The sequence below is a fragment of the Protopterus annectens genome, chromosome 12.part0 (assembly GCF_019279795.1).
Source record: "Protopterus annectens isolate FY-2018-M chromosome 12.part0, PAN1.0, whole genome shotgun sequence".
Classification (NCBI taxonomy): Eukaryota; Metazoa; Chordata; order Ceratodontiformes; family Protopteridae; genus Protopterus; species Protopterus annectens.
Genome location: NC_056746.1, coordinates 1,148,925,133 through 1,148,950,059, shown reverse-complemented (window position 1 = coordinate 1,148,950,059; position 24,927 = coordinate 1,148,925,133). Strand labels below are relative to the sequence as shown.

At 41.6% G+C, this 24,927-nt stretch overlaps 1 protein-coding gene across 1 annotated transcript in view; it reads right to left on the bottom strand.

Annotated features, from left to right (window-relative positions):
- LOC122817037 (transient receptor potential cation channel subfamily C member 4 associated protein) overlaps positions 1–24,927 on the bottom strand; it is a gene marked incomplete in the record, with an annotated part of 2,826,501 nt that overhangs the window by 155,478 nt on the left and 2,646,096 nt on the right. Inside the window, 1 exon segment of the mRNA XM_044090168.1 lies at positions 21,506–21,618. Coding sequence (XP_043946103.1) covers positions 21,506–21,618 — 113 coding nt within the window.

Below are 24,927 nucleotides of genomic sequence, written 5' to 3'. Positions count from 1 at the left end.
GGCATCTACTTTTCCGAAGTAAAAGGCAATACCAAATGGCTCAGGCAGACTCAAGTTTGCAGACAACTGCAAGCTAGAAGCAGTTATTGAATCCCCAAATGATTTAGCCATCCTGCAGGAAGGATTGTCGCAAATAAATGATGCCAAAATCATGGAATGAAACTAAATGCCAAAAAAGTTCACTACTGTATCCTCCAGGAAATCATCTACCTCAGGCAGTTTCCCCTAAGAGATGACCCAGTTGTTCAGTATTTAGAAAATTATCTGGACAGTGACCTACTTACGACCAACATGTGTTTATTGTTGAGAGAAAGTCTTTCTATATTGCACAACTTATAAACAAAGGTACTGCGTCTAGACCTAGGGATGTCATTGCCCCCCTTTACTCACAACTCGTTAGGCCAACCTGTTTGCATGCTTCTGTACAGACGCATATGCAACTAATGCCCACAGTGACACCTTACTAAAAGTATACAATGCCTAAACATGTTCTACAATAGATTGACTCAAAACCCTGTCACTATGCTCGGTATCCTACAGACTGCTAACAGTCTGTGTTTGGCATAAAAGGCATCCTCTGACCCATTACTGTTACTGCACATCAAGACAAATGGCATCAGAAATACTCTGTCTAGGGATCTAAACAACTTCTGCAACATCAACAGAAAACTTTGGAGGGATACTGGTGCAGTGGAACAGACTCCCCATTCACATAAAAAAAGTTATGTACTCACCATAACATCTCATCTGTGTTGTCTATCTTCATTTATCCTTGACAGAGGGGTTTGGTTCTGATATCGGAACAGACTCAGCCATTATTACAACTCGCACCAGATAAAAACTGTTGAGCTTCACCTCTACCCAGAATCCGTCTGTCTCAATTACCTCAGAGTGTGCAGAAATTACAGAAACATAAAACATACATACATACATTTATACTGGTGTGTGTATATATACATATATATATACATATATATATACATACACATATATATATACATATACATATATATATATATATATATACACATATATATATATACATATACACACACACATACAGACACACACACATACATACAAATAAAGTAAGCCAGATGGAAGTCTTATCTACTGCATTTATTTTTATTTATTTATTTATTTTATTTTATTTTACATTTGTTTACCGGGCTAGTCCAACTGGATACATTTCCATTTTCAGCAGAGGCCCGGGGAGAAAAGCTCCACATTAAGGTTAATAAAAACAAGTCATTACATAAAGAAAGCAAATAGTTAGTAAAAAAATACATACAGAAATAAGGTTCAATCTAAAATATAAAGGAGAAAATGTATGCTAGGAAGGACATTTTAATTTTATTTACAGTATAGGAATAGGGGAGTTGTACATTAGTAGAACATTCAGAAAGAGTAAATATACATAAGCAATTAAAAACATACAACCATACAGCTTTGTTTATTAAATTGTATCAGAGATTAATTAACAAAGGAGTTTTGAGATAGTTCTTCAGAAAGGAGTGAGTAGGAAGAGGTAAGAGAAGGTAAATTTCAGTAGGTACATTTGAGTAACCATTTGAGTAACCATAATAATTCAATGATATATGATCCACTCCAGCAAAAAAAAAAAAAATCTTTAAAGGTCGGGGGATGGAAGGGAGAGAAGTCAAGGGTAAATGAAGATAGCCAACAGATGGAACGTTATGATGCATGCATAACATCTTTACCCGATGTTGTCAATCTTCATTTTACCCTTAACAGATGGGACAGAGTCCCCAGCTACTTAAATTCCTGAGGACTTATAGAAGAATATTCCTGAGCACCATTCAGCCAAAGGATGATCTTCCCCTAGAAGCCAAGTCCAGTCTGTAAGGAGTAATAAAGGTATGGGGAGAAGTCCAAGTAGCTGCTGCACATATATTATCTATTGAAGCTCTAGATTGGAAGACCGCTGAAATGACTATAGACCTTGTAGAGTGTGCTTTGACAGGTTTAAGCAAGGTTAATTTATTCTCATCATAAATGAATGAAATGCAGTCTTTCAGCCACTTAGAGAGAGTAATCTTGCTGACTGCCTTAACCCAACTTTGCACTGGAAAAAGAAACAAACAGTTGACTTGACTGTCTTGTGTTTTTCATTCCATGAAGGTAGAAACGTAATCGTCTATGGATGTCTAGTAAATGTATGACATTATCCTTTGTTAGAATGATTTGGGAAGAAAATAGGTAAATTGTCTGGGTACTATTAGTCTCTGATACTACCTTGGGTAGAAAGGAGGTGTTTGTCTGTAGAAATGCTCTACTCTTATGGAAAATTAGGTAAGGAGGCTCAGAGGATAAGGTCTGGATCTCTGAAATCCTATTAGCAGAAGTAATGCCTACCAAACACAGTGTTTTCCAAGATAAAAACTTTAGATCACATTTCACAGAGGGTTGCAATGGGAATGTATTACTGCTTGTAGAACTAAGTTTAGGCCCCAAGGAGGAATGGGATCTTTGAATGGGGGTTTCAATAAAAGCGTGGCTCTGAGGAACAATTTACAAAGCCTATAACAGGCTAAAGATCATAAACTAATCTTACTGGATATCCACATCCCGCCCCCACCCCAAACAAAAAAGACCACCGTGAAGAACTTCTCTAAAGCAAACTTCACACTACTCAAGACTGGTGTGGTATCCTTCAAGGCCCCCGAGCCAGTGGAAACCACAACCCAAGCTACGGAAGCCCTTACAAATGCCTTTTACGAACACCTCCAGGACTGCATGGATCAGGCAATCCCTAATAAAACCAAGACTCTTTCCACCAAGGGCAAACGTCCCGTCTGGTGGACCCCAGCCATAAACAAACTTTACAATAAGAGGAGAAAGCTGTTACATGATAGAGCAAAATCCATAAAAGAGAAGACACCTTTGATCATTATTAGTAAAAAAATACGAGCACTCATACAATCATCCAAGGCCAACTATGAGAGAAAAATTGCCATAGATTCAAAAGACAATCATAAGGCCTTCTTCAGCTATGTTAGAAACCTGGGTGGAAACTCCCAGATATGCTCAGAATTAGTACAAAATGATACAAAAATCACTGAACCCACAGACATTGCCAACATACTGGCAGACAGGTTCAGTGCAAACTTCACCCCCCCCCAAAAGGAGAGATAACTATCCCAGCGGAGTGCAGCCTCCCAGACATCTCCAATGCGCAGGTGAAAGCTGCTCTCTCTAAAGCTAAAAAAAACAGCATCAATGGGACCGGATGGTGTCCCCGGCTGTGTGCTACACGAACTCAATGAGGGACTAAACCCGCACATAAGGCAGCTGTTTAATCTTAGCCTTACCACAGGATACGTGCCCAAGGAGTGGCGTACGGCAACTGTGGTCCCACTCCACAAAGGCGGTGCCTCTACGGACCCTGGTAATTACCGCCCCATAAGCTTAACAAGCCTGGTCTGCAAAGCTATGGAGAGGATCATAATGGAACTCATAAACAAAGACATAGGGGACTTGCAGACATTGGACCCGACCCAGTTTGGCTTTGTCAAGGGCAGATCATGCCTTTTGAACTTGGTCGACTTCTTCAAAACAGTCACCAAGGCCATTGATGAGGGAAAGGCAGTCCATACAGCCTACCTTGACCTTGTAAAAGCTTTCGACACAATACCCCACTCGGGTATTATAGAGAAACTTACCAGCTTAAATGTAGACCCATATGTCACAAGATGGGTTGCAAACTGGCTAAAGGACAGAACCCACAGGGTTAGAGTAGCTGGCGCCACGTCAGACTCCAAGCCGGTCACAAGTGGTGTCCCACAGGGCTCAGTCCTTGGCCCCCTGTTGTTCGGCATCTACTTCTCAGAAGTACAGGCTAACATAGGAGGACTATGGCTGACAAAGTTTGCAGATGACTGCAAACTGGGAGCCATAGTGGAAAGTACATCGAAAACAGATAGCTGGTGCCAGAGCCATGGCCTGAAGTTAAATGCCAAAAAATGTATAGTCATACCCTTCGGGAAAAACAAGGTAACCCCAAGCTACCATATAGGTGGCAATCCACTAAGCACAGAAGAGGTTATCAGGGACCTGGGGACCCAGGTTGACAGTGTCCTTTCTTTTGACACTCACATTGCTAAAGTGGTTAGAAAAACCTTCTACATTGCCCACCTGATCATGAAGGGATTCACATCCAGATCAAGTGAGGTCATTGTTCCCCTGTACTCTTCACTTATCAGACCAATGATTGAGTAAAATGCCCCATTTGGGATGTATCTCACCTGACACCTGCAGCAATTGGAGAGACCCCAAAAGTTCCTCACCAAAAGGATAAAGGGACTCCAAAATCTGTCATATGCTGCCAGACTGAAGAAACTCCAGCTCTATTCAGTCGCATACCGTCTGCTCAGAGGTGACCTGCGCCTGACATACAAGGCCATGTCCAACCCGGAATTAATGGACATGCTCCACCTCAAAGAATCCAAATCTACCAGATCCACTAGAGTAAGCGACTTAAACCTTAGCACGGATATAAATAGGACATGCTGGAGGGATAGATTTGTCACCCAGAGACTCCCTATGTTGTGGAATAAAATTCCGGTCCATGTGAGGCAGAGCACCTCGCTGGCTCTGTTCAAGAGAAATCTTGACCGGTGGATGGGAGATCGTAGGTTTACCCCGGGAATCATCTCTGTGTCATTGCTGGACAGAGGCACAACAAACTAATGGGCACAGTATTTTAACATAAGGGGTGACGTTAGCCACAAAAACTCTGGGCTAGGCTTATAAATGCCTTAGGGCAGATAGCCTGGTATAAACCTATGAACCTAAGAGCGTTCTAAACCATCGTGAATGTTAAAAATTGCAGCCAATTGTAGTCTGATGGTGGAAGGAGAAGCTCCAGCATTGAACAGAGGTGTTAAAAAATCTAAAACATACTTTGTTGAAGCAGAGAAAGGACCAGTTTACTTTTCATATGCCCAAATGGCAAATCTCTTCTACTAACTTAAGTATAACTTTCTAGAGGAAGGTTTATGAGCCGACAAAAAGATGTGCCATACTGAAGAGGAAATATTAGGACGCCTGGCAACTAATGGAATTGGAGGCACCAAGCAGTCAGCTTATGGTTCAAAATGTCTGGGTGAACAAGACTGTCCGGATGGGACAGAAGATCTGGTACCGGGTCCACAATCCAAGGTTGTCAAATCAGACAAGGCCAAAGGTAGGGGAACTGAATCTGTCGAGACCAAAAGAGAGCAGTAAGGATTACTTCACTTTTCAATCTGAGTGCTTTCTGTAAATATTTTGGAATTAGAGGTATTGGGGGAAAGGCATACAGGAGACCAGGAGGACAACTGTGGAGGAGTGCATCTCTGGGTGACTTCCCGGGACTGGGAATCAGGGTGAAGTAATTGCTGCATTTGTTTAGGGGGGAAGCAAACAAGTCACAGCAAGGTCCACCTCATTGATGGAAGACAATTTTTGCCACTGTTGGATTGAGAGACCACTTGTCAGGCTGAAGGATACATCTGCTCAGCTTGTCTGCTTTTACACGAACTCCCTGGCATGTGCATTGCTATTAGAAAGCTGTTGGAAGATATCACCCACTGCCACACACTGGGGGCTTCTCGACAAAGGGGGCAAAACTTGGTTCCTCCCTGCTTGATGATGTACCAAACTACTGACATATTGTCTGTTTGAATTGTAATCGTCCCCTGAGGAAGAGCTGTCTGACAGGCCTGCAACACTAGAAGCACCACTCCTAGCTCTAGGACACTGATGTGCAAGTTGGCCCTAATGGGGACCAAGTGGCTTGGACAGTCTTGCAGAGATAATGCCCCCCACCACATCTGAGAGGCGTCCGTGGTCACTGTGACTGTGAGCTCTGGGAAAACAAAGGGACAACCATGGAGAATTTGTTTTGAATGTATCCACCAAAGAACATCCACTTTGCAACAACTGGCGATCAGGACTTGATCTGACAGCGGTTGGTGAAAGACAGACCACTGGGAAGCTTGTAGCCATTGCAGAATTCTAATATGCAGCCTGGCTAATGGTACTAGAGTTACAGTAGCTGTCCTCGACCCTAGACCTTGCAAGACTAGTCAAGCTGGAACCCTCTTTCTGTGGATTATCTTTTGAATTTGTAATATTATTCTCTGATGTCTTTTTGGAGGAAGTGATACTAATGTTATCGGAGTATTCAGAACAGCCCCTATAAATTCTAAATTTTGAGCTGGGGCTAAATGTGACTTCTAGGTTTACAGTAATGCCCAGGTGGGTGCAGATGTTGAGGGTGTGATCTCTGGCTATCATTAATTGATGCTTGGTCGAAGGGGTTATGAGCCAGTCTTCCAAGTACAGAAACACTCGGAATCCTTGTAGTCTCAAGTGAGCTGCTACTACTGCCATGCACTTGACCACCCTGGGGGCTGTGGCGAGACCAAAGGGCAGTACTGTGAAATGGTAATGACTGGCTCCGAGCCAGAACTGGAGGAACTTTCTGGAGAGTCTGTCCATCTTTGTACGGTAATACGTATCCTGAAGGTCTAGTAAGCACATCTTGTCGTCTTTCTTCAGAAAGAGGAAAACAGACTGTACTGTGACCATTCTGGAACTTTGTTTCCCAAACAGATTTGTTCAGCACACCAAGATCCAAAATTGGTCTTGTCTCCTGTCTTTTTTGCCACTAAAAAGAATCTTGAGTAGGGTCCGGATTCTCTCTGGTCGAGTGGGACTTCTTGGATGACTCTTGTCCAACAGTTTTTGAGTTTCTTGCACTGCTGAATCTCTCTGACTGGGTGGGTCATTGGGGATTTTTTTTTTTTGAGTACGGGGCAGGTGAGAAAAGGGAATAATATAGCCTCTGGAGACTAGCCGTTGCACCCAGGAATCTGTTATGTTTAGCCAGGTGTTTAGATGCATGGACAAGCGTCCCCTGACTACCTCCAGAGGAAGACAATGGGACTTCCATTCAGGACAGCTGAAAGGGCTTACATGGAAAGGAATTCCTGAAGCCCTGGTTTTGCAGACCACTTCTTCCATGAGGGCAGCGTCTTCTATTTTGGTTCCCTCCTCTACACCCGGGGGAACTCCCTTCACGTGCCTCTTGGCAAGGGCCTTGTGACTTCTTGAACCACATTTTTCCACCACTCCTCTGGTTCCCAGAAAAGGACCTTGGTGGAGGGGTGGTGGTGGTGGAGAAATGTACACCCATAGCAGAAAGGGTCTTACCATCCTTCGCATACCTGGATAAAGTCTTCTTACTTTTGGGCCAAACAAGGATGTTCCATTAAAAGGAGCATTGTCGAAAGAAGACTTGAATGGTTCTGCAAAATCACACAGGCGCATCCAGGCATGTCTCCCTATGGCTACAACTGTAACTGCGGCTCTAAATGTCCCTTCAGCTCTGTGATCGATCAGCCTCATGGATGAACTGGACACAGACTCCAGGGTGGCTAACTGGGAAGCCACTTTCTCTAGGACTTCCTCAGCTACAGCTCCTGCCAGGGTATCTGACAACTCCTTAATCAGATCCTGTTGGAGTCTGGTTAAATGTACCAAAAAATTCAAGGACCTTATAACGAAGGCTGATGAAGCATAGACCCACTTCCCAAATCTGTCCATAGCCCGAGACTACCTGTTGGATGGATGGAAAGAGGAACTCTCCTCAGAAAGTTCCTTTTTAGTGGCAGCTGCTACGACCACAGCATCAGCAGCTAATCCCTTGGCCCAAAGCCGTTTACCTTCAGGAGCATAGAGAATCAGGTCTTTCGGGGATGGGCTTGATGGTGTCTGGAGCCTTCCACTCCCACTGTGAAACCAAACAAATGAGTTCATCAGTAGGTGGTGTCACCCAAGAGGTAGATGGGCAGGTACCACAAAAGCATGCAGGTAAACAGATTTCTCAGAGGAAGGGTTTTGGGACTTCCAGCCACCCCTCTGTTAAATTTCCAGGATGTCTTCAAAACAGACATCTTCAGGAGGTGAATGTGGCAATGCTTCCCCTTCATCAAAATCTGTGTCCTCGGTGACTGATTCCTGGGGGGGGGATATAAATGCTTCCTCTTGCACTTCTTTTTCTGAGAGATCTCTTCAGGGGGATAATCTGGGGAGGTATCAGAATATGACTGGACCTGACCCTGTGACGCCCGAGGTTTCAGCACCCGCTGCCCCAGTGGAGAGGCAATAGGAATAAATGAGTTGGGGGGGTACCTGTTCCACGTGGGAAAGCGTCAAGTGACTCTCTGCAAAAGAAAGGGCCCTCTGCACAGCCTTGAAGGCTGGCCTCCTCTGAAGGGAGGGTGCCCGGAACCGAGAAAGACTGCCTCGGAACAGGTGCCACCCCTCACTATGAAGAGCTTGACCCTAGAGACTGAAGCTGGAGGCAAACTAACTTGAGCCTAAGCTATGAGGAGCAGGGATGACTCCGAAAAACCTGAAGTCGAGACCGGACACCTGGTAGCTACAGCTCCAGGTCATCTCCAATTCCAAAATAACCAAAGAGCTCAGGGAAAATATTGGCTCTGAAGAAGCAAACAACTCTGGTGTCAGTACCATCAGTGCCGGGAGATCTGGAACAAAAGACTCTAAGACCTCAGAGGAGTTTAGATGAGTAGTAGAGATGTAAAGGAAGCTTTGGTACAAAGACCTGAAATGGGCGAAACTGAAGGGGGGGGGGTCTGACATCCCTTTAGGCCATAAAATTGTATTCACTAGCCTCTCCACGTTGAGTTCTGAAAGACTTTTGCTGAAGTAGACCAACGTCATAGAGGGGGAATTAGGCCTCTGCAGAAAGACTTCAGGGAGCTTCCCAACAAAAGGATGAATGGAGGTTGGCTTAATGGTTATGGTGTTTGCCTTACAAATACAAGGTGCAGGGACTGAGTCTCACAAGGGGTAACTGATAAGGCTTAAAATGGCCCAAAAAGGCAGTTATCCTGGTACTAAACCTGACACGAAGGACAGTACATAGTTTTAGGCAATGTGGTCTTAGTAGGTGCGACTGTAGTAATTTCCTGTATAGAGGCCTTTGACGTGGAAGGGCTGGAAATGACAATTGGTGCCGGAATGGTCAACAACACCAGAGTGCTAGTAGCAGAGACCTTCGGTTCAGTGGAAACTTTAGGAACCGAGGTAAACTGTTTTGCTTTCGTTAAGACAAGAAGTCGGAAGAGAGAGGTTTCTTTTCTTGCTTTTTTCCACAGAAGAGGAGGATAATGAGATGAAATATTTGTCTTTCTCTTTGCTTTATCTACAGAAGAGAAGGCTTCACCAAAAGCTGAAGGAAGTAGTCCTTCTAAGATAAGTTTATTACACCTTTCCACAAGAGCTCGGTGTCTAAAGGCATGACAAATGCTGCAGTCTTCTTGTAAGTGGTAAGGGTCAAGACAAGAAACAGAGTGAAAGTCTGATTAGGGAATTTTATGGCCACACGTCTGGCATTTTTTTAAACCAGGGGGGCCTTACCTTTAGCCATGTCAAAAAGAGGAAAAAGGCTACAAGGAGAAAGAAAGTGACCGAAGGAATATTATTTTTAATACACACACACACATATATATATATATATATATATATATATATATACACACACACACACACACATATATATATATATATATATATATACACACACACACACACACACACACACACATATATATATATACACATATATGAAAGAAAAGGATATACACACACACACACACACACATATATATATATATATATATATATAGGAAAGAAAGGGGTAAAGGGACTATCAGCGATGATGGTCATGGAAGTACATAAGCGTGTACAGGGATGGGAAAAAACTATGAAAGAGGGAGGGAACTATCAACGACGACAGCAGGAAAAACACAAAAGTGTAAAGGGAAAACATATAAACGATGACACTTGAGGAATACACTAAATGTAATAACAGAAATTAAAGGGAAAGAAGCAGAAACTAAGAATAGGGCAAAAACAAAATTGTCTAAACCCATTAACGCTCAAGAATAGTAGCCAGATGCAACTGTTCAGAAAGCCGCAAATGAGATCTGAGGTGAGAGAGAAAGGGTTTCTGGGAAGAGGTGAAGCGCAAGAGTTTTTGGCTGGCACGAGCTGCAGTAATAGCAGAGTTGATTCTGTTATTGGAACCGAACCCATCTGTCAAGGATAAAATGAAGACTGACAACATCAGATCAAAGTTCGTGCTTGAAAATGGACAGGGATGATTTTGATCTATGGATGGGAAACAGAAAATCTACCCCAAGACTGCCCTATGTACTACCAGACAGAGGGAGCTTCTAAAAGCTTTATCCATGCATGGGTCCCCCTCAAATTATCTATGGTATGACCTCAGTTATTCTCATTAGGGGCAATGTATACAATTATCAACCACAGGTTGGGTAATGCCAATCTAACAAGATAGGACAGGTTATTTTGAGCACAAAAAGGGAAACTGGATAGGTTTAAAATGGCATGCGAGAGTAGCTAGCCCTATTACCTATGAAATTATGAAACAGACCTATGAATCTATGAAATAGGACTGTTCCCTTTTCAAGAACACTGATGTAGAGACTGGCATTTAGTTGTGATCAGCACCTTTGACAGTCTCCCCCTGACAACGCCTCCACACTCTAGGACTAAGAAATGTGTGATGACCATCACTACAGGAATGGGAAGGGGGAAAGGAGCTGCCAAGAGTGAGATTGGAGATAAGAATCTACCAATGAGGGGTCTTCAACAAACTCTAAAAATCCTAATTTGCACTGACATATGCAAGTACAGACTGCTATGGCTTTACAGCCCAAATATGAATTATGTGGCACCTTGCAAATGGAATTAACACGCGACTGTTATGGCTTTGAAAGTCTTGAGATATGTGGCTGCTGATGCAGAAATGCACTGGAAGAACTGCGTCACACTACACGCAGAGGAAATCTTCTCAAAGGGGAAACTGGGTTTACAAAGTAGACTGTTCAGTGAACAGCCTGTGAAGGCAAGGTTCTGAGACTTCAGAGTGAAGAAGTGAAATGCTGAAATGGACTGACAAACCCAAGGCCAGGTTGTTTTTCTCAAAATGTTTTACAGAATGACAGATATTTTAACTTGGTCAGCAATAAGTCTAACAATATTTCTGTAGCACATACATAAAGCTGTGTCTAACTACGTCAGCAATAGAATGTAACATTTTCTATGTGACAGGAACAGAACTGTACAAGTATAACCTACTAGTCATTAATCATTCAGACAAACCTTGTGCCTAACATGCTTTGTCTCCTTGCTGCAAGTAATAAAGGGTGCCTTGCTTGAACCTAACGTGAATTGGTCTTTGAAGTTTTTTCCTTTGACAGATTGGTCCTTCAGACCGGAACCCTATCCAACTCGGATCAGACGGGCCAGGTGGTTGAAACCGTACGGGGAAGAAACCAAATCGGTTCTTCTTATCTGAAAAGCCCTCCGACTGAATTGTCGTTCAAAAGAGGCCAGCCACTTTCTGATCTGTGACTGAAGGACGGGTCTCCGCGAATTGGTGATCAATCATGTGGGCTCAGGTAAGGTGAATCTACTTTTTTCTGTTTTCTGTTTTAGATCAGGGACTAGATGTGTATTGTTTTTGTCAGACTGTATTTTTCTTACAAGTCAGGGACAAAAAAGATTACTGTCTTGTCATAGATAAGGAGAAACAGAATAAGTAGGCAGTCATACTGAAGAGACTATAACAAAATCCGTGGTACCACGTTAAAAAATAAGAAAAGTTACGTAACGATAAAAGGTTAGAACAAAATGGGTAATAATTGCACAAAAAGACCCCAAAATCCGCTTTTAACAGAAGACGCAAAATATATGCAGTCGCAGTGCGCCGACAATATTAGATGTTATTCAAAATGGGTTAATAAATACGAATTCGATGGAAAATTAGAAAAAACCCTTGCTTATCAAACAGCTCAAAACCGATTCCAAAGGTCGGGTAAAAAAGCAATGTAAATTAGGAATTCCTCAGGCACACAGGTGGATTGAGGAAGTAAACCGTAGGGAACAAAAGAACAAGAATTCAAAAGCAATGTTTTTAGATAAGGAGGACATTAACTTAGTAATAGCATCAGCACCTCCACCTCCCTTACCAGAATATGAAGCAAGTGAACAGGTTAGTCCACCCCCATGATATCCTGTGGTCACTGAAGAAAGAGGGATTATGAAAATAAAACCGTTTATTAGAGATCCCATCGAGACCGGGTCTCGAACAAAGGCAGGTAACTCAAATGAAGGCATCGAGTTATGGCAAATGGTTAAGAATTCACAATCTATAAGTGAAGATGAAGAAATATGTCCACTTATAGAAGTACCCAACCCTCAGGCAGGTCAGGACAATCAGGACCCAACTATTTTAGTGTACAGACCTTGGACTCAGGAAGATATCCGGAAAGCCACTGAGGGAATTCCCAATCCAAAAGTTATTTAGAAAATTCTCAGAAGATTTACAAGGAATGAGGCTGAGTTATAACCTAAACGGAGAAGAAAAAGAAGTAGTTAGACAGATTGTAGGGCCAGATTGGTATATGATTAGTGGGAACTGGAATCCCTGTGACGCTGCACAAAGAGCCTTCCCACATAGCAGCGCAGAATTAGACACCAGAGTAAAAGGTCTTACAGACCGCATCTCTGAAAAACGGAAACCTAGGGCAGACTGGACTTGCATTAATCAATGCATCCAACAAGAAGGTGAAACTATTGACCGGTATTATGCCAGAATATTAGAGTGTTTTAATAACCACTGTGGAATGCAGGTTCCTGAAGATCAAACACAAGATTCCCCATATGAACAGCAGTTAAAGAATGCATTTTTAAAGGGCAGTATTGCACCTATAAGCAGTTTTATTACAAAGCACATGGTAGATCATCGTACAAGCAGATTACAATCATTACTTGAATATGCTAGGCATGCCGAAAGGCATTTTAATAGCAAAAAGAAAAAGAAAGCTCAAATATTTTCTGTAGAAGATGGAGCAGACGTTTATGTAGTACAGTCTGGGAAAAAGGGCAAGAAAAATGCACAGGGAAACAAACAATCTGATCAACGATCAGAGGACTTTGAAGGGCGAAAGAAAAGGGGTGAATGTTTTAAATGCGGTAAAAAGGGACACTTGGCAAAGGATTGCAGGAAAAATAAGAAGGCAACAACGGAAGACAAGGAGGGTGAGGACGGACTATATGGTAGTCAGGAATCACTAGAAGGGGCTAGCGAAGAAGGGATAAATGAGAATGTGATAGGGGGAGTAGAGGAAGTGCAGGAAGTTAGTGACAATGAAGAAGATGAAATATTAGACCTAGCTTTATTGAGCTTGGAGCTCTATTTAGCAGACACAAAACCAGAAGTTAGACTCTTGGTAGAAGGGAGGGAAGTCAGATTCTTGTGTGACTCAGGGGCATCACGAACCCTGATACATCCCTCCAAACTGCCAGAAAACACAGAGTCACCTGATTACATACTAGTCAAAGCAGCTAATGGACAGCTGTATCGGAGCCTCTCTCCCGTAACATTGCAATAACTGATCCAGTTTCAGGATTGACACAAAAAAGCAAAATTGTTGTTTCTGCAAAATGCCCAGTAAACCTCTTGGGCAGAGACCTCATGCAGCTATTTAGTATAGCAGTAGTCCCAACCATGCAGGGTATGGAAGCACAGTGCCAAATTGGCACCTTTGCAGTGCAATCGGAGGGTGAAATGTTTTATTGGTACAGCCAGGACTTGGTTACGACTGGTCCAGGGACTGTAACCGAAGAGTTAATGAATGTAGCCGTCAGCAAGTTTCCCTCCCTTGACATTGATAAGCAACAACTGTTGCACTGTACCCTGTATTACTGTAACACACCAGGACCTGATAAGGAATATGAGCAAGAATTGTTTAAGAATCATGCAAACAGATTGATATTGCGTAACCTATTCTGGGACACAGAAAGGAACAGTGTAGCTAGCTGTTCATTGCCCCAGGAGTTCTTTGCACTTTATAAATACAATCGATTACCACATGTTAGCTTAACCAAAAACAGAAATATAGAATGAGCAGACCTAGAGAAAAAGTCACGAGATGGGAGAAACAGACAGAACTAGAACTGTCAGAACAGGGAATACAAATACAGAAGTTGAATTGGATAACTCAGACCAACCCAGCTGTGCACTTGCAGTCTAGCGAGGACAGCTGATTGACACTCCTGTTAGAGGAGGAAGAAAATGCCTTAAAACATATACCAGAGACTCTCTGGTCAACAGGAAAATCAGATGTAGGACTTATTCGTACAACGGGACCAGTTACTATCACGCCAAAGTCAGCATTCAGAACACAAAAAAGACAGTATCCCTTAAGAAAAGATGCAGAGGCACGGATAAAGCCTATTACAGCAGCCTTACTTAAAGGAGGGATACTAGTAGAATCTCCCGATTCACCATGTAACACACCATTATTTCCAGTCAAAAAAGCAAATGGAGAATGGCATATGGTCCAAGATTTACAAGCTGTAAATGATGCAGTAATACCAAGGGCACCCACGGTGCCAGACCCACACACCCTGTTGAATGATTTAAAACCTCAACAGAAGCATTTTTCTGTGGTAGACATCAGCAATGCGTTCTTTTCGATACCGATACACCCTGACAGCCAGTATTGGTTTGCATTCACATTTCAGGGGAAAAGGTATACATATACGAGACTACCACAGGGATATTGTGGAAGTCCAACGATATTCTCAAGAAATGGCAAGCAACTTGGCGGGATTCACCCCACCAAGAGGCAGTCAGATTTTACTTTATGTTGACGACATCTTGCTGGCAGCCCCCACCTAGCAGGATTGTAGAGAAGATACCATAGCACTTCTATGATTTTTAGCCGCTGAAGGACATAAGGTAAATAAAAGTAAACTGCAGCTTTGGAAAAAACAATTAAAATACCTGGAAGGTAGAACATTAGATGAGGACAGAAAAATAGCAATTTTGCAAGCACCAAAACCCACTACCAAGAAGGAAATTATGTCCTTCCTGGGTACAACTAATTTTTGCCGGAGCTGGATTCCAAATTATGCTTTGGAATCTCCACCTCTGACTGACCTTGTATATAAGAAGCCTATGGCAGCGCAGGATTTGTTACAATGGACACCAGAAGCAGAATCTGCTTCCTGCAAACTGAAGCAGTTAATAGCGTCCTCATTAGTTCTGGGAGTGCCGAACTACCATAAATGTTTTTTCCAAACTGTAGATTGTAAGCAGGGTTACATGACATCAGTACTAACACAGCAGCATGGGGATAAGCAACTCCCCATTGCTTACTATTCATCACAGCTATACCCAGTGGTATGATCCTTACCCCACTGTGTACAAGCAGTAGTTGCAGCTGCAATGGCAGTACAGGCTTTGGCCTCAATAGTTTTGTTCCACCCTCTCACTTTGAGAGTACCTCATGCAGTCGCAATTATTTTACTACAAGAAAAGGTAGCTTATCTTTCCACTGCTAGGCATCTTTCCTGTATGACTATATTGTTGAGCCAACCTCATATGACAATTGAACGCTGCACGACTTTAAACCCTTCTACTCTGCTCCTGACCCCTGCAGATGGCACTCCACACCGCTGCCTGCAGGTAATTGAGCAAAAGACACTACCTAGAAAAGATCTCACGGATGTCCCCCTGGATGATGCCGAGGTGACATACTACGTGGATGGCTCGTGCAAAAGGGGTCCTGCAGGACAGAACCTAGTAGGATATGCAGTAGTTTCTGATACTGAGATTATAGAAGCAAAACCTTTACCACACAACTTATCTGCACAGGCAGCAGAATTGATCGTCCTGACACGGGCATGTACCTTAGCAAATGTATAAACATTTTTACTGAGAGCCAGTATGCTTTTTCTACTGTACATGTTTTTGCGCAACTGTGGAAAAAACGGGGAATGATAACATCTACTGGCAAACCTATCAATCATGCATAGTTTATTTTAGATCTTTTACAATCTATTCAGTTACCTCTGAAATTAGCCATTTGTAAATGCACAGCTCACACCAAGCAACAAGATAGGATTTCAAAAGGTAATGCGAGAGCTGATGCAGCTGCAAAACAAGCAGCCACAGAAGTATTTCTTTTAAATGAGGAATTACAACCCTCTGAGATTTTAGATTTAGATATGTTAAAAACAGTGCAGACACTCACTACGCAAGCTGAAAAAACAATGATGGGTAAAACAAGGAGCAATTCTCGAAAAGGGGCTGTACATCTCTAGAGAAGGGAAACCGATACTACCATCTAATTTGTTTCGATATGCAGCTTTGTTGAGCCATGGGCAGTGCCATGTCTCAACAGGGGGGATGGTACAGCTGGTGAACCAGGTGTTCACAACGTATGGATTTACAAACTACTCTAAAAAATTTTGTTTGACTTGTCAGATTTGTAACAAACATCATGCACAGGGGGCGATAAAGCCCAAGCAAGGGAGTTTCCCTACACCACCATATCCATTTCACACTGTATGGATTTCACAGAATTGAACAAATGTGAAAATAAGTATTGTCTTGTCATTGTAGAGTGGGTGGAAGCCTTTCCAACCAAAAATCCAGATGCAGCTACGGTGGCAAAAGTACTTGTCAAAGAAATCATTCCTAGGTTTGGTATTCGGGAAAGGATCTACAGTGACAATGGTACACACTTTGTAAATCAAATCATACAGCAGTTAAGTAAGCATTTTGGTATTTCTTTAAAAAATCATTGTGCATATCATCCACAATCTGCAGGGCTAGTTGGAAGGCATAATGGTATATTAAAAAACAAATTGAGAAAATTAATAGTTGAAACAGGAAAAAAATGGTTGTACTGTTTGCCCCTGGCACTGTTGAGCATGAGAACTGTCCATAAAGCAAAAGGATCGACTCCTTTTGAAAAATTATTTGGAAGGGCTTACTACACACCCCAATGGAAACTTCTCATACCATCAGACCAGGAAGCTGATTTCACACTAGCTGAATATATGAGAAAGTTATTGAATTCTAAACATTTGCTGCAATTAAATTCTGTTTCAGATAGAAAGCAAACAGAATCATCAAAAGTGGCAGTGACACCCAGGGACTGGGTGTGGATAAAAGTTGTCAAGAAGAAGAATTGGTCATCGCAGAGGTGGGAAGGTCCCTACCAGGTGCTTCTTTCAACACCCACTGCAGTCAAGATAGCAGAACGAGCTTCATGGATCCACCTGACGCACTGCAAACTTAAGAACTTTGAACCGGACAAAAATCTTACCTCTCCATCGGGGCCCTCAGCACAAAGTCTGGCTACAAAGGGGGCTCAGATCAATAGGACTGATCCGTCTCAACCCCAGTGAAGAAACCATCAGTGCTGAAGGTCCTATTAGGGCAGAGAGTAAGAGCACGTGTCCAAGATGACGGAATTCAGTAAGATCCAAATACACCTACTTGGAAGAGTCGGAGAAAACAGAAATGCAGAACAACCATTTCCTCAAAAGTATTGCATAACCATCCTGTTGACTGTACTAGTGACAATAATCTTTTTGTTGCGGTCATTTCTTTTCTCAGCCACACAAACTGGACTAAACAAGTGTGCAGAGCTGTACGCAGAGTAGAACCCAAACTTTAACACTTACCAGGCAATCAAATATGTGTATGCTGAGACCTTCAATGTTTCAAATTGCTGGATTTGCACAGCTTTGCCAACAGCATATGGGGGGTTGCTGTTAACTTCAGTTCCCCTAGGAGCCAACAAGACCTGGGAAAACTTAATTTATGATACATCAGAGGTCACATCACAAGATAAAGTAGCATTGCACTTGTCTGTTCGACAGAAGGGGACTGTGTTTTTACAAAAATTATACAGTTCAGGTGGGTTGGAGCAATTGCAATGTGACTGTTCCCTATAGATGTTACAATAAGACTGATAACACAGGATCCTATTGCAACACGAGCTATGATTCATTTGTTGAACTGATGCATAGGACAACTGATGAAGTAAAACATAATGCTGACCTTTATAAACAACTGTCTATGATAGACAAAAAAATGTTTCATGCAGAGCCAGAGCATAGTAAAGTTACTACCAAAGTAGAAGATTGTTACTTTGTATGTGGTAGGAAAGCAAATAAGTGGTTACCTGAGAATTGGTCCGGCAGTTGTTTTTTTGGGGTACCTGGTTCCGGCCATATGACACACAGCAGTTTTACCTCAAAGGAAAACTTTGGAATGTTCGACGAGAAATCAAGAAGCTTGTCAATCCAGTGGGGCAAATCAATGCGCGCTGGAAAAACCATCATGCTGTGGGCTTAGGGAAAAATGGACCGTCACATATGGACTTGAGTGATACTGTTATCTCGTGGGCAGGTGTACTGCCAAGCATATGGAGCAAAGAAATCAATCTGGGAACTGAGAAAATTGTCTAAACTTCTCGAAATAATGAGCAATGCAACCTTTTCTGCCCTAGAATTAGTGACTGATGAACGGACTGCCATGAGAACAGTAGTGCTTCAAAATCGCATGGCTCTTGACTTCACCCTAGCGGCGAGAGGAGGTACGTGCGCTTTAATCCAGGAGGAGTGCTGTTCGTATATTCCTGACCACAAACACGAGATAGACAATCATCTTGAGGTAATTCAGCAGGTGTCAGCCTTGACCAAACCAGGACCAAATCCATTGACGGACTTTTTCCAGAGATTGTTTGGGGGTTGGGGCAGTATCCTGATGAACATCCTGATTGCCATCTGTGTAGGAATGATCCTACTGGTGGGTATGTGTGTGCTGTTGCATCCCCTGCATGAAAAGACTGATTAAAGACTTTATAGACATGTCAGTTTCAGAAACCTTATACCAAGGTGCTGAACTTGAAGAATTGTTAAAAATCTGAAAATGCTTTCATAAGTTTAAACTGAATGACTCTCAACTGCAAATCCTGAGTAGGAAGAGGTTAGGGGAAGAAAAAAACTGTTTATGCTTATCTTGAAAGTAGAATAAAAGTATTAAAAGGGGGGAAATGTTACAAAATATGTAATAAGTAATAGTAATATACATGCTTAATGCATTTGAGATTTAAAAGGGTTAATACATTTATTCTCTTCACACTGCATGAATCTGCACAGCTATTAGAAACTTAAGAAGCATTCTATTTCTGCTGTCATGAAAATAATAAGTAGTAATTCATTTCTGCTAGTGTCATGAAAATTAGCAAAGGGATATTCATTTCTGCTTATGCCATGAGAAAACATGCAGCTGTTAGAAGCTATTGATAAAGAAAACAATAGATGCTTGAACGTTTAAACCACAGTCAGCATTATTTGTACTAAAGCTAGAAATGTACATTGAATCTAGTTAAAATGTAACATGTATTAGAACAGTACAACAGAAGAATCGAAATGCTGAAATGGACTAACAAACCCAAGGCCAGGTTGTTTTTCTCAAAATGTTTTACAGAATGACAGATACTTGGTCAGCAACAAGTCTAACAATTTCTGTAGAACATACAGAAAGCTGTGTCTAACTACGTTAGCAATAGAATGTAACATTTTCTATATGACAGGAAGAGAACTGTATAAGTATAACCTATTAGTCAATCATTCAGACAAACCTTGTGCCTACATGCTTTGTCTCCTTGCTGCAAGTAATAAAGGACGCCTTGCTTGAACCGAACGTGAATTGGTCTTTGAAGTTTTTTTCCTTTGACACATATGCACTTTGGAGATCCAAACAGCACATTTCATATCTTCTGGACAAGAAAAGAAAAACAGGCTGCACAATGACCATCTGAAACTTCTTCTGCAATTAACTCACTGAAGTTGCTTAGATCCAGGAGTGACCTGAGGTCTTTGGCCATTCTGGGAACTAAAAAAAATCTGAAACAGTTGCTGGACCCTTTAAGATCTGGTGGAATATCTTGGATAGTTTTCAAAGGGCCAAAAACATATTCACAACTGCCTCAAACTCTTTGGTTAAGCAGATTTCAAAAAAACATTGTCTGGTGATCGCTCATTCATTCACAGTCACTTCCAGAAACAATATTTTCATTCCCACCTAAGAACACAAGTTCAAAAGTGTTTCACTCATTGTAGGTTCAAGTAGCCATCTGTTCATGCTGTTCCTGGTCTTAGCTGTGGCTAGAATCAAGATATTCTGGTTAACAGCTGGCATTTCTGCAACCTTAACTCATTCCCTCCGAAGGAGCTCTGGAAATTTGCACTGTAACTTCCAATGGGAGGAGCCTAGGCTTTTTTGAGAGAGTCAAACTAAGTCCTAAAATTTTAAACAAATGCTCATATCTCTGGAACCATAGGGGTTACACTAAAGAAATGTAAACGACAAACTCTTCAGCAGAAACTATTTTCACAGTGGTATTATTCTTTAGGTTCCAAGTCTTAAACTTGATTTTATAAATCATAGTAAACACAGTAAATATTAAGTTTTTAATATTTTGTAAACAAATGACAGTATCTCTGCAACCACTCAAGTTCATTTGTTATATTTTTATTTATTTAACATTTGTTTACTGGGAGTAACCGACTTGAGCCAAAAAGGCACATTTTCAGTGTAGGCCCAGGGAGAAAAGCTCCAAATGTACATTTTCAGAATCAAAGACTAGAACAAAATTATAAAACAATATAACAAGATTACATAACAACAGGTTACACTATACATATTGAGTTAAAGACAGAAATAAGTACCAATACAAGTTAAATTTAGATGATTCAATAACAGTGGCACATTTATTTAATGCAGTAGGAATATGAATCCTCAAATTACAAAATAATATTCTTTGAAAGCAGTACTTCCAGAATAAGATAATGATGCATCTTTTGCCTGGGGGTGTGGAGATACCCTCACCAGAGTAAGTTACACACATACTGTTGGTAGCACTTTGTACATCCAGCTGAGAGCTTTCATACAAGGCTAAGCAGATCTGTGCTATCTGGTTGTAGGTATTTTTAGAAAAACATGACATTTATGGCAATATAAATATCTCTTCACCTGCACAAGACAGAGGTCAACTATCAAATATGTTGCATTTGCCATTATGTACGCTTTAAGATTACATTTTTTAATACTTTGTACGTAGCATGGTTTTGAAATTATTAATGGAACTATAAACAAGCTATATTTGAAGCCTGGAGGCGTCAGTAGGATATAACTGCACAGGCACCTGCAGGCATCACTCGGCTGCAATAAGTTAAGTAAAAACAATGGTCTGCTTCTACGGAAGCTAAACAGATGGACACTAGAAGGGATACCTGGAGACTAGGCATGCTAAAAAAATTATGATGCTGCAAGACTTATGAGGGGGACATGGATACCAGGCACAACCAGGCAGGCAAAGCATTAGAAACCAATGTTTTGAGCACTTTTCTCAGCCAGCACAAAAAAAGAATGGAGTCAATAAAGTGCAATTAGTCAAAGTATTATTTACCACACTTCTAATACATACAAGTTTATACTAAATTCTTAAATCTTTAATTGTACAATGCAAGTCAGAACATTATGGGCAGTTTCACTAAGAGCTAGCCTTACCTGGGTGAGTGTTTGAACATGAATAATGTTAATAAGACGAAAAAGAAAAGACATTCTAATCGTCACACGAGACATGTACGATAGCAACCGACATTCCGACAGTACCTCAGCAACTAGTAAAAAACAAGAACAAGTTCATTCAGTATGTCAGGCTTAAACTCATACATACACTCACATGTATACATAAATACATATGTGCATACAAACTCAAGCTGACAACCTAATACAACTTCACTTTTTGTGACAAGCAAGTTCTCAATTTTCTGCCTTATGTTTCTTGCCCTCGTGACCAGTAAACTCCCATCTCCATGATGATCCATTCATTTTCTCCTTCCTCAGAAATAGAAACGAATTAGGCACCTCAGATATTTTCTGCAAAGGGTTAGGTAACTACATTTCATGTTCCTAGCATCCGCCATACTGCTGGCAGGACAACTTAGCATAAAGTCTGTTACTCATATCCAGGGGCTGGTGCTTAACTTCCCTCAGCATCAATACAGTATGGAAACCCCAACCCCAAATCCTCTTCATGGACCAGCACTTCTAGGTCTTCCTCTTGATGGTGGTCTTGGGGTAGGACTGAGCCAGCAACTTCTTACAGGGGAATGGGTAAACTGGCCTCAGCACTGCACTTCTACACTCCCAGGCTGTATATTCCAATGTCCAGGCCACAGGTCAACTGAACCTTTTCAAGCAGAGTCTGAGATAAAACTTCATGCAATGGAGATGGCACTTCAATTGCCTCATTTTCCATACTCTGAGATGGTTAGAAATACTCATCACCATCAGTACTGCATGTAGACATCAAAATACAGTCACTTCCACCATCACTACAAAAGCACACTTTGAATATGTACACACACAATGCATCATCTAATAGACATGTTGCAATTAACTGCATTATTAAATAATGTGGGGTAAAATAAGATGCCAAAAAAGATCAATGGTATTTAACAGCACCTCTCAAATAATGCAAAGGTAAAGTACACATACAAATCCCCATAAGGGAAAGTGATTGTTGATTATAGAATGTCTACAAAGTCTCATACCTCACAATATTCAAGAGTCTTGTACAGAGTGTCGACTATATGTCACCACTATAAAAAGATTTTTTCCAATGAGGGGGGCTGTTAGTTGTGTGACAACTTAAATCTGTTAAGACAAAACTGTGAAAAGAAAATGAACTACAGCAACTTTCTTTTCAGGTTCTAGCAGCACGGTCTCACAGACTTTACATGATGAAATTACAAAGTATGCCTACACAAGAGCAAAGTGGGGTGAATTATAAAGCAAAGAGAAGGAAAACATCAGTAAAGCAGAGAAAGTACAACTCTTTTCTTAGTATGCTATACTAACTAAAATGTGATTACTGCAATCCAACTTGCAATTTTGGGCAAAAAAGGGTATTTTGAGACCTTGCCAGTGAAAATATCAATCTGGGTGCTTAGATGCTGTTTATTACTCACTGGTGTGATCTACCGTATACAACACTTTTCCCCCCTGCTATTAAGAATATGTTATGTACTCACCATAACATTACAGTTGTGTTGTCTATTTTCAGTCTTTGTCAACTGATGTCAATGGCCCAGAAAGCAAATCTCTTCCATTTACTTTTGCAAATATTTCTAGCAGATGCCTTTTCAGAAGATAATAAAATATGAAGGACCAGAAAGGAAAGCCTGGGTTGTCTAAAAACCAGTGGAACTGGAAAAACTATGTAAGTTTGAGGCCTGTTATGTCTGGACGAATCATCCCTGTTGGGTGAGATGGGTTATTTGAATCAGGACTCGGTACCCAAGGTGAATGTAGAAGATGAGGTCAGAGGATAGGAATCCAAATCTGACAAGGCCAAAAGGGTGCAATTAAGATACAAGTACTCTAACTGGTATGCTTTCTGTAGAAATTTGGGGATTAGAAGAAATAGGGGGTAAGCATAGAGAAAAAGAGAGGGACAAGAGTGGACTAGAGCATCTCTCACTGACTATCCCTTTGGAGGGATCAGGGTGAAGTACATTTCTGTATATTTACCATAAATGTAGTCATTGGGATTTCCAGCCATAGAAGCCCTTGGCTGGCCCGATTACCAGAGAACAGTTTTCCTCCTCCTGGAGCTGGCAGAGGCCCTATTTGACATCACTAGACTTGGGTGTAAAGGAAGTCGGCCAGCAACAAGACCTCAAAACTTTTCTTGCCCCTAAAGGTAGAAGCCCCCCCCCCCCCCCAAAATGTACCTGTGGCCACGGGTCTGGGACCCTGCAATCCAGGAAAAAGGAGAAATAGAAAAAGGGTTAACCTGTCTGGTTGCAGTCCAACTTGTGGGCTGATTCCCTAAACTAAAGGAAGGTGGATGAATAAGAGGAGAGGAGAGGATGCCCTGCAAGATGGCAGTGGCAAATCCTGCTCTAGACTTGGAGAAGGCATAAAGATGGTAATGTTTGGTAAAGGTATGCACTGAAGACCACATTGCTACTCCAAAATGTCCTTCATGGGCACCCCTTTAAGAAATGCAGTAGAGGTAGCAGTAGCCCTGGCAGAATGTATATTTACAGCATCAGGGGATTTCTTACTATAATGACTGTAAAAGAAGGAGGTAAGTGGGAAATCCATTTGGAGATGATTTGCTTAGAAAGTGATTTCCTCTTAGAGCTACTGGCAAAGGGCATAAATAGCTTGTCTGATTTCCTGATAGTCTTGGTTCTGTCTAAATAGTATTGCAGTTGCTTATGTACAGCCAAAGAATGAAGGATCCTTTCCCACTTTGACTTGGGGGTGGGGGGGAGTAAGCAAATATATTGGATTTAATGATGTTTCTGTCACCACCTTAGGCATAAAAAAAGGGTTCATCCTGACTGAGACTCTGTCTGGGTGGAAGATGATGTAGGGTTCCACACAGGACGGCTCAGAAACTCTTCTGGCTGAGGTAAAAGGGCAGTTTTCTAGGTCAAAAATTTCAACTCCGTGGAAGCAGTTGGTTCAAACAGTGTAAGGGTAAACTTCTCCAACACAAAACTGAGGTCCTGGAATGGAACTGGAGCCTTTTTGGGAGGCCTACTTTCAATGACCTCTCAGGAACTGTTTCATGGTTGAGGGGTGAGAAAAGAGAGGAGGGTGAGAAGATAGGTAGGCTGAAATAGCTGAAGCATAGATTTTTATTGAGGATTAAGAGAGACCTTGGTCAAAAAGGCTGGCCAAGTAAAACGGACTGAAATGATATTTTAGCCAAACATGGGTTTTGTGCTTTTTGTCTGCACCCAAAGGTAAATCTTTTCAATTTGGCAGAGTATGATTTCCTTGTGCTAGGTCTCTTGGCCTCTTTTAGAATATCCAGGACCTGCATCTGGTACCCAGAAAAATACATGGTGGCCAATACTGGACCTGTCATGACTCAACCAATTCCTGAAATCAAGTCATCATCCATGCTG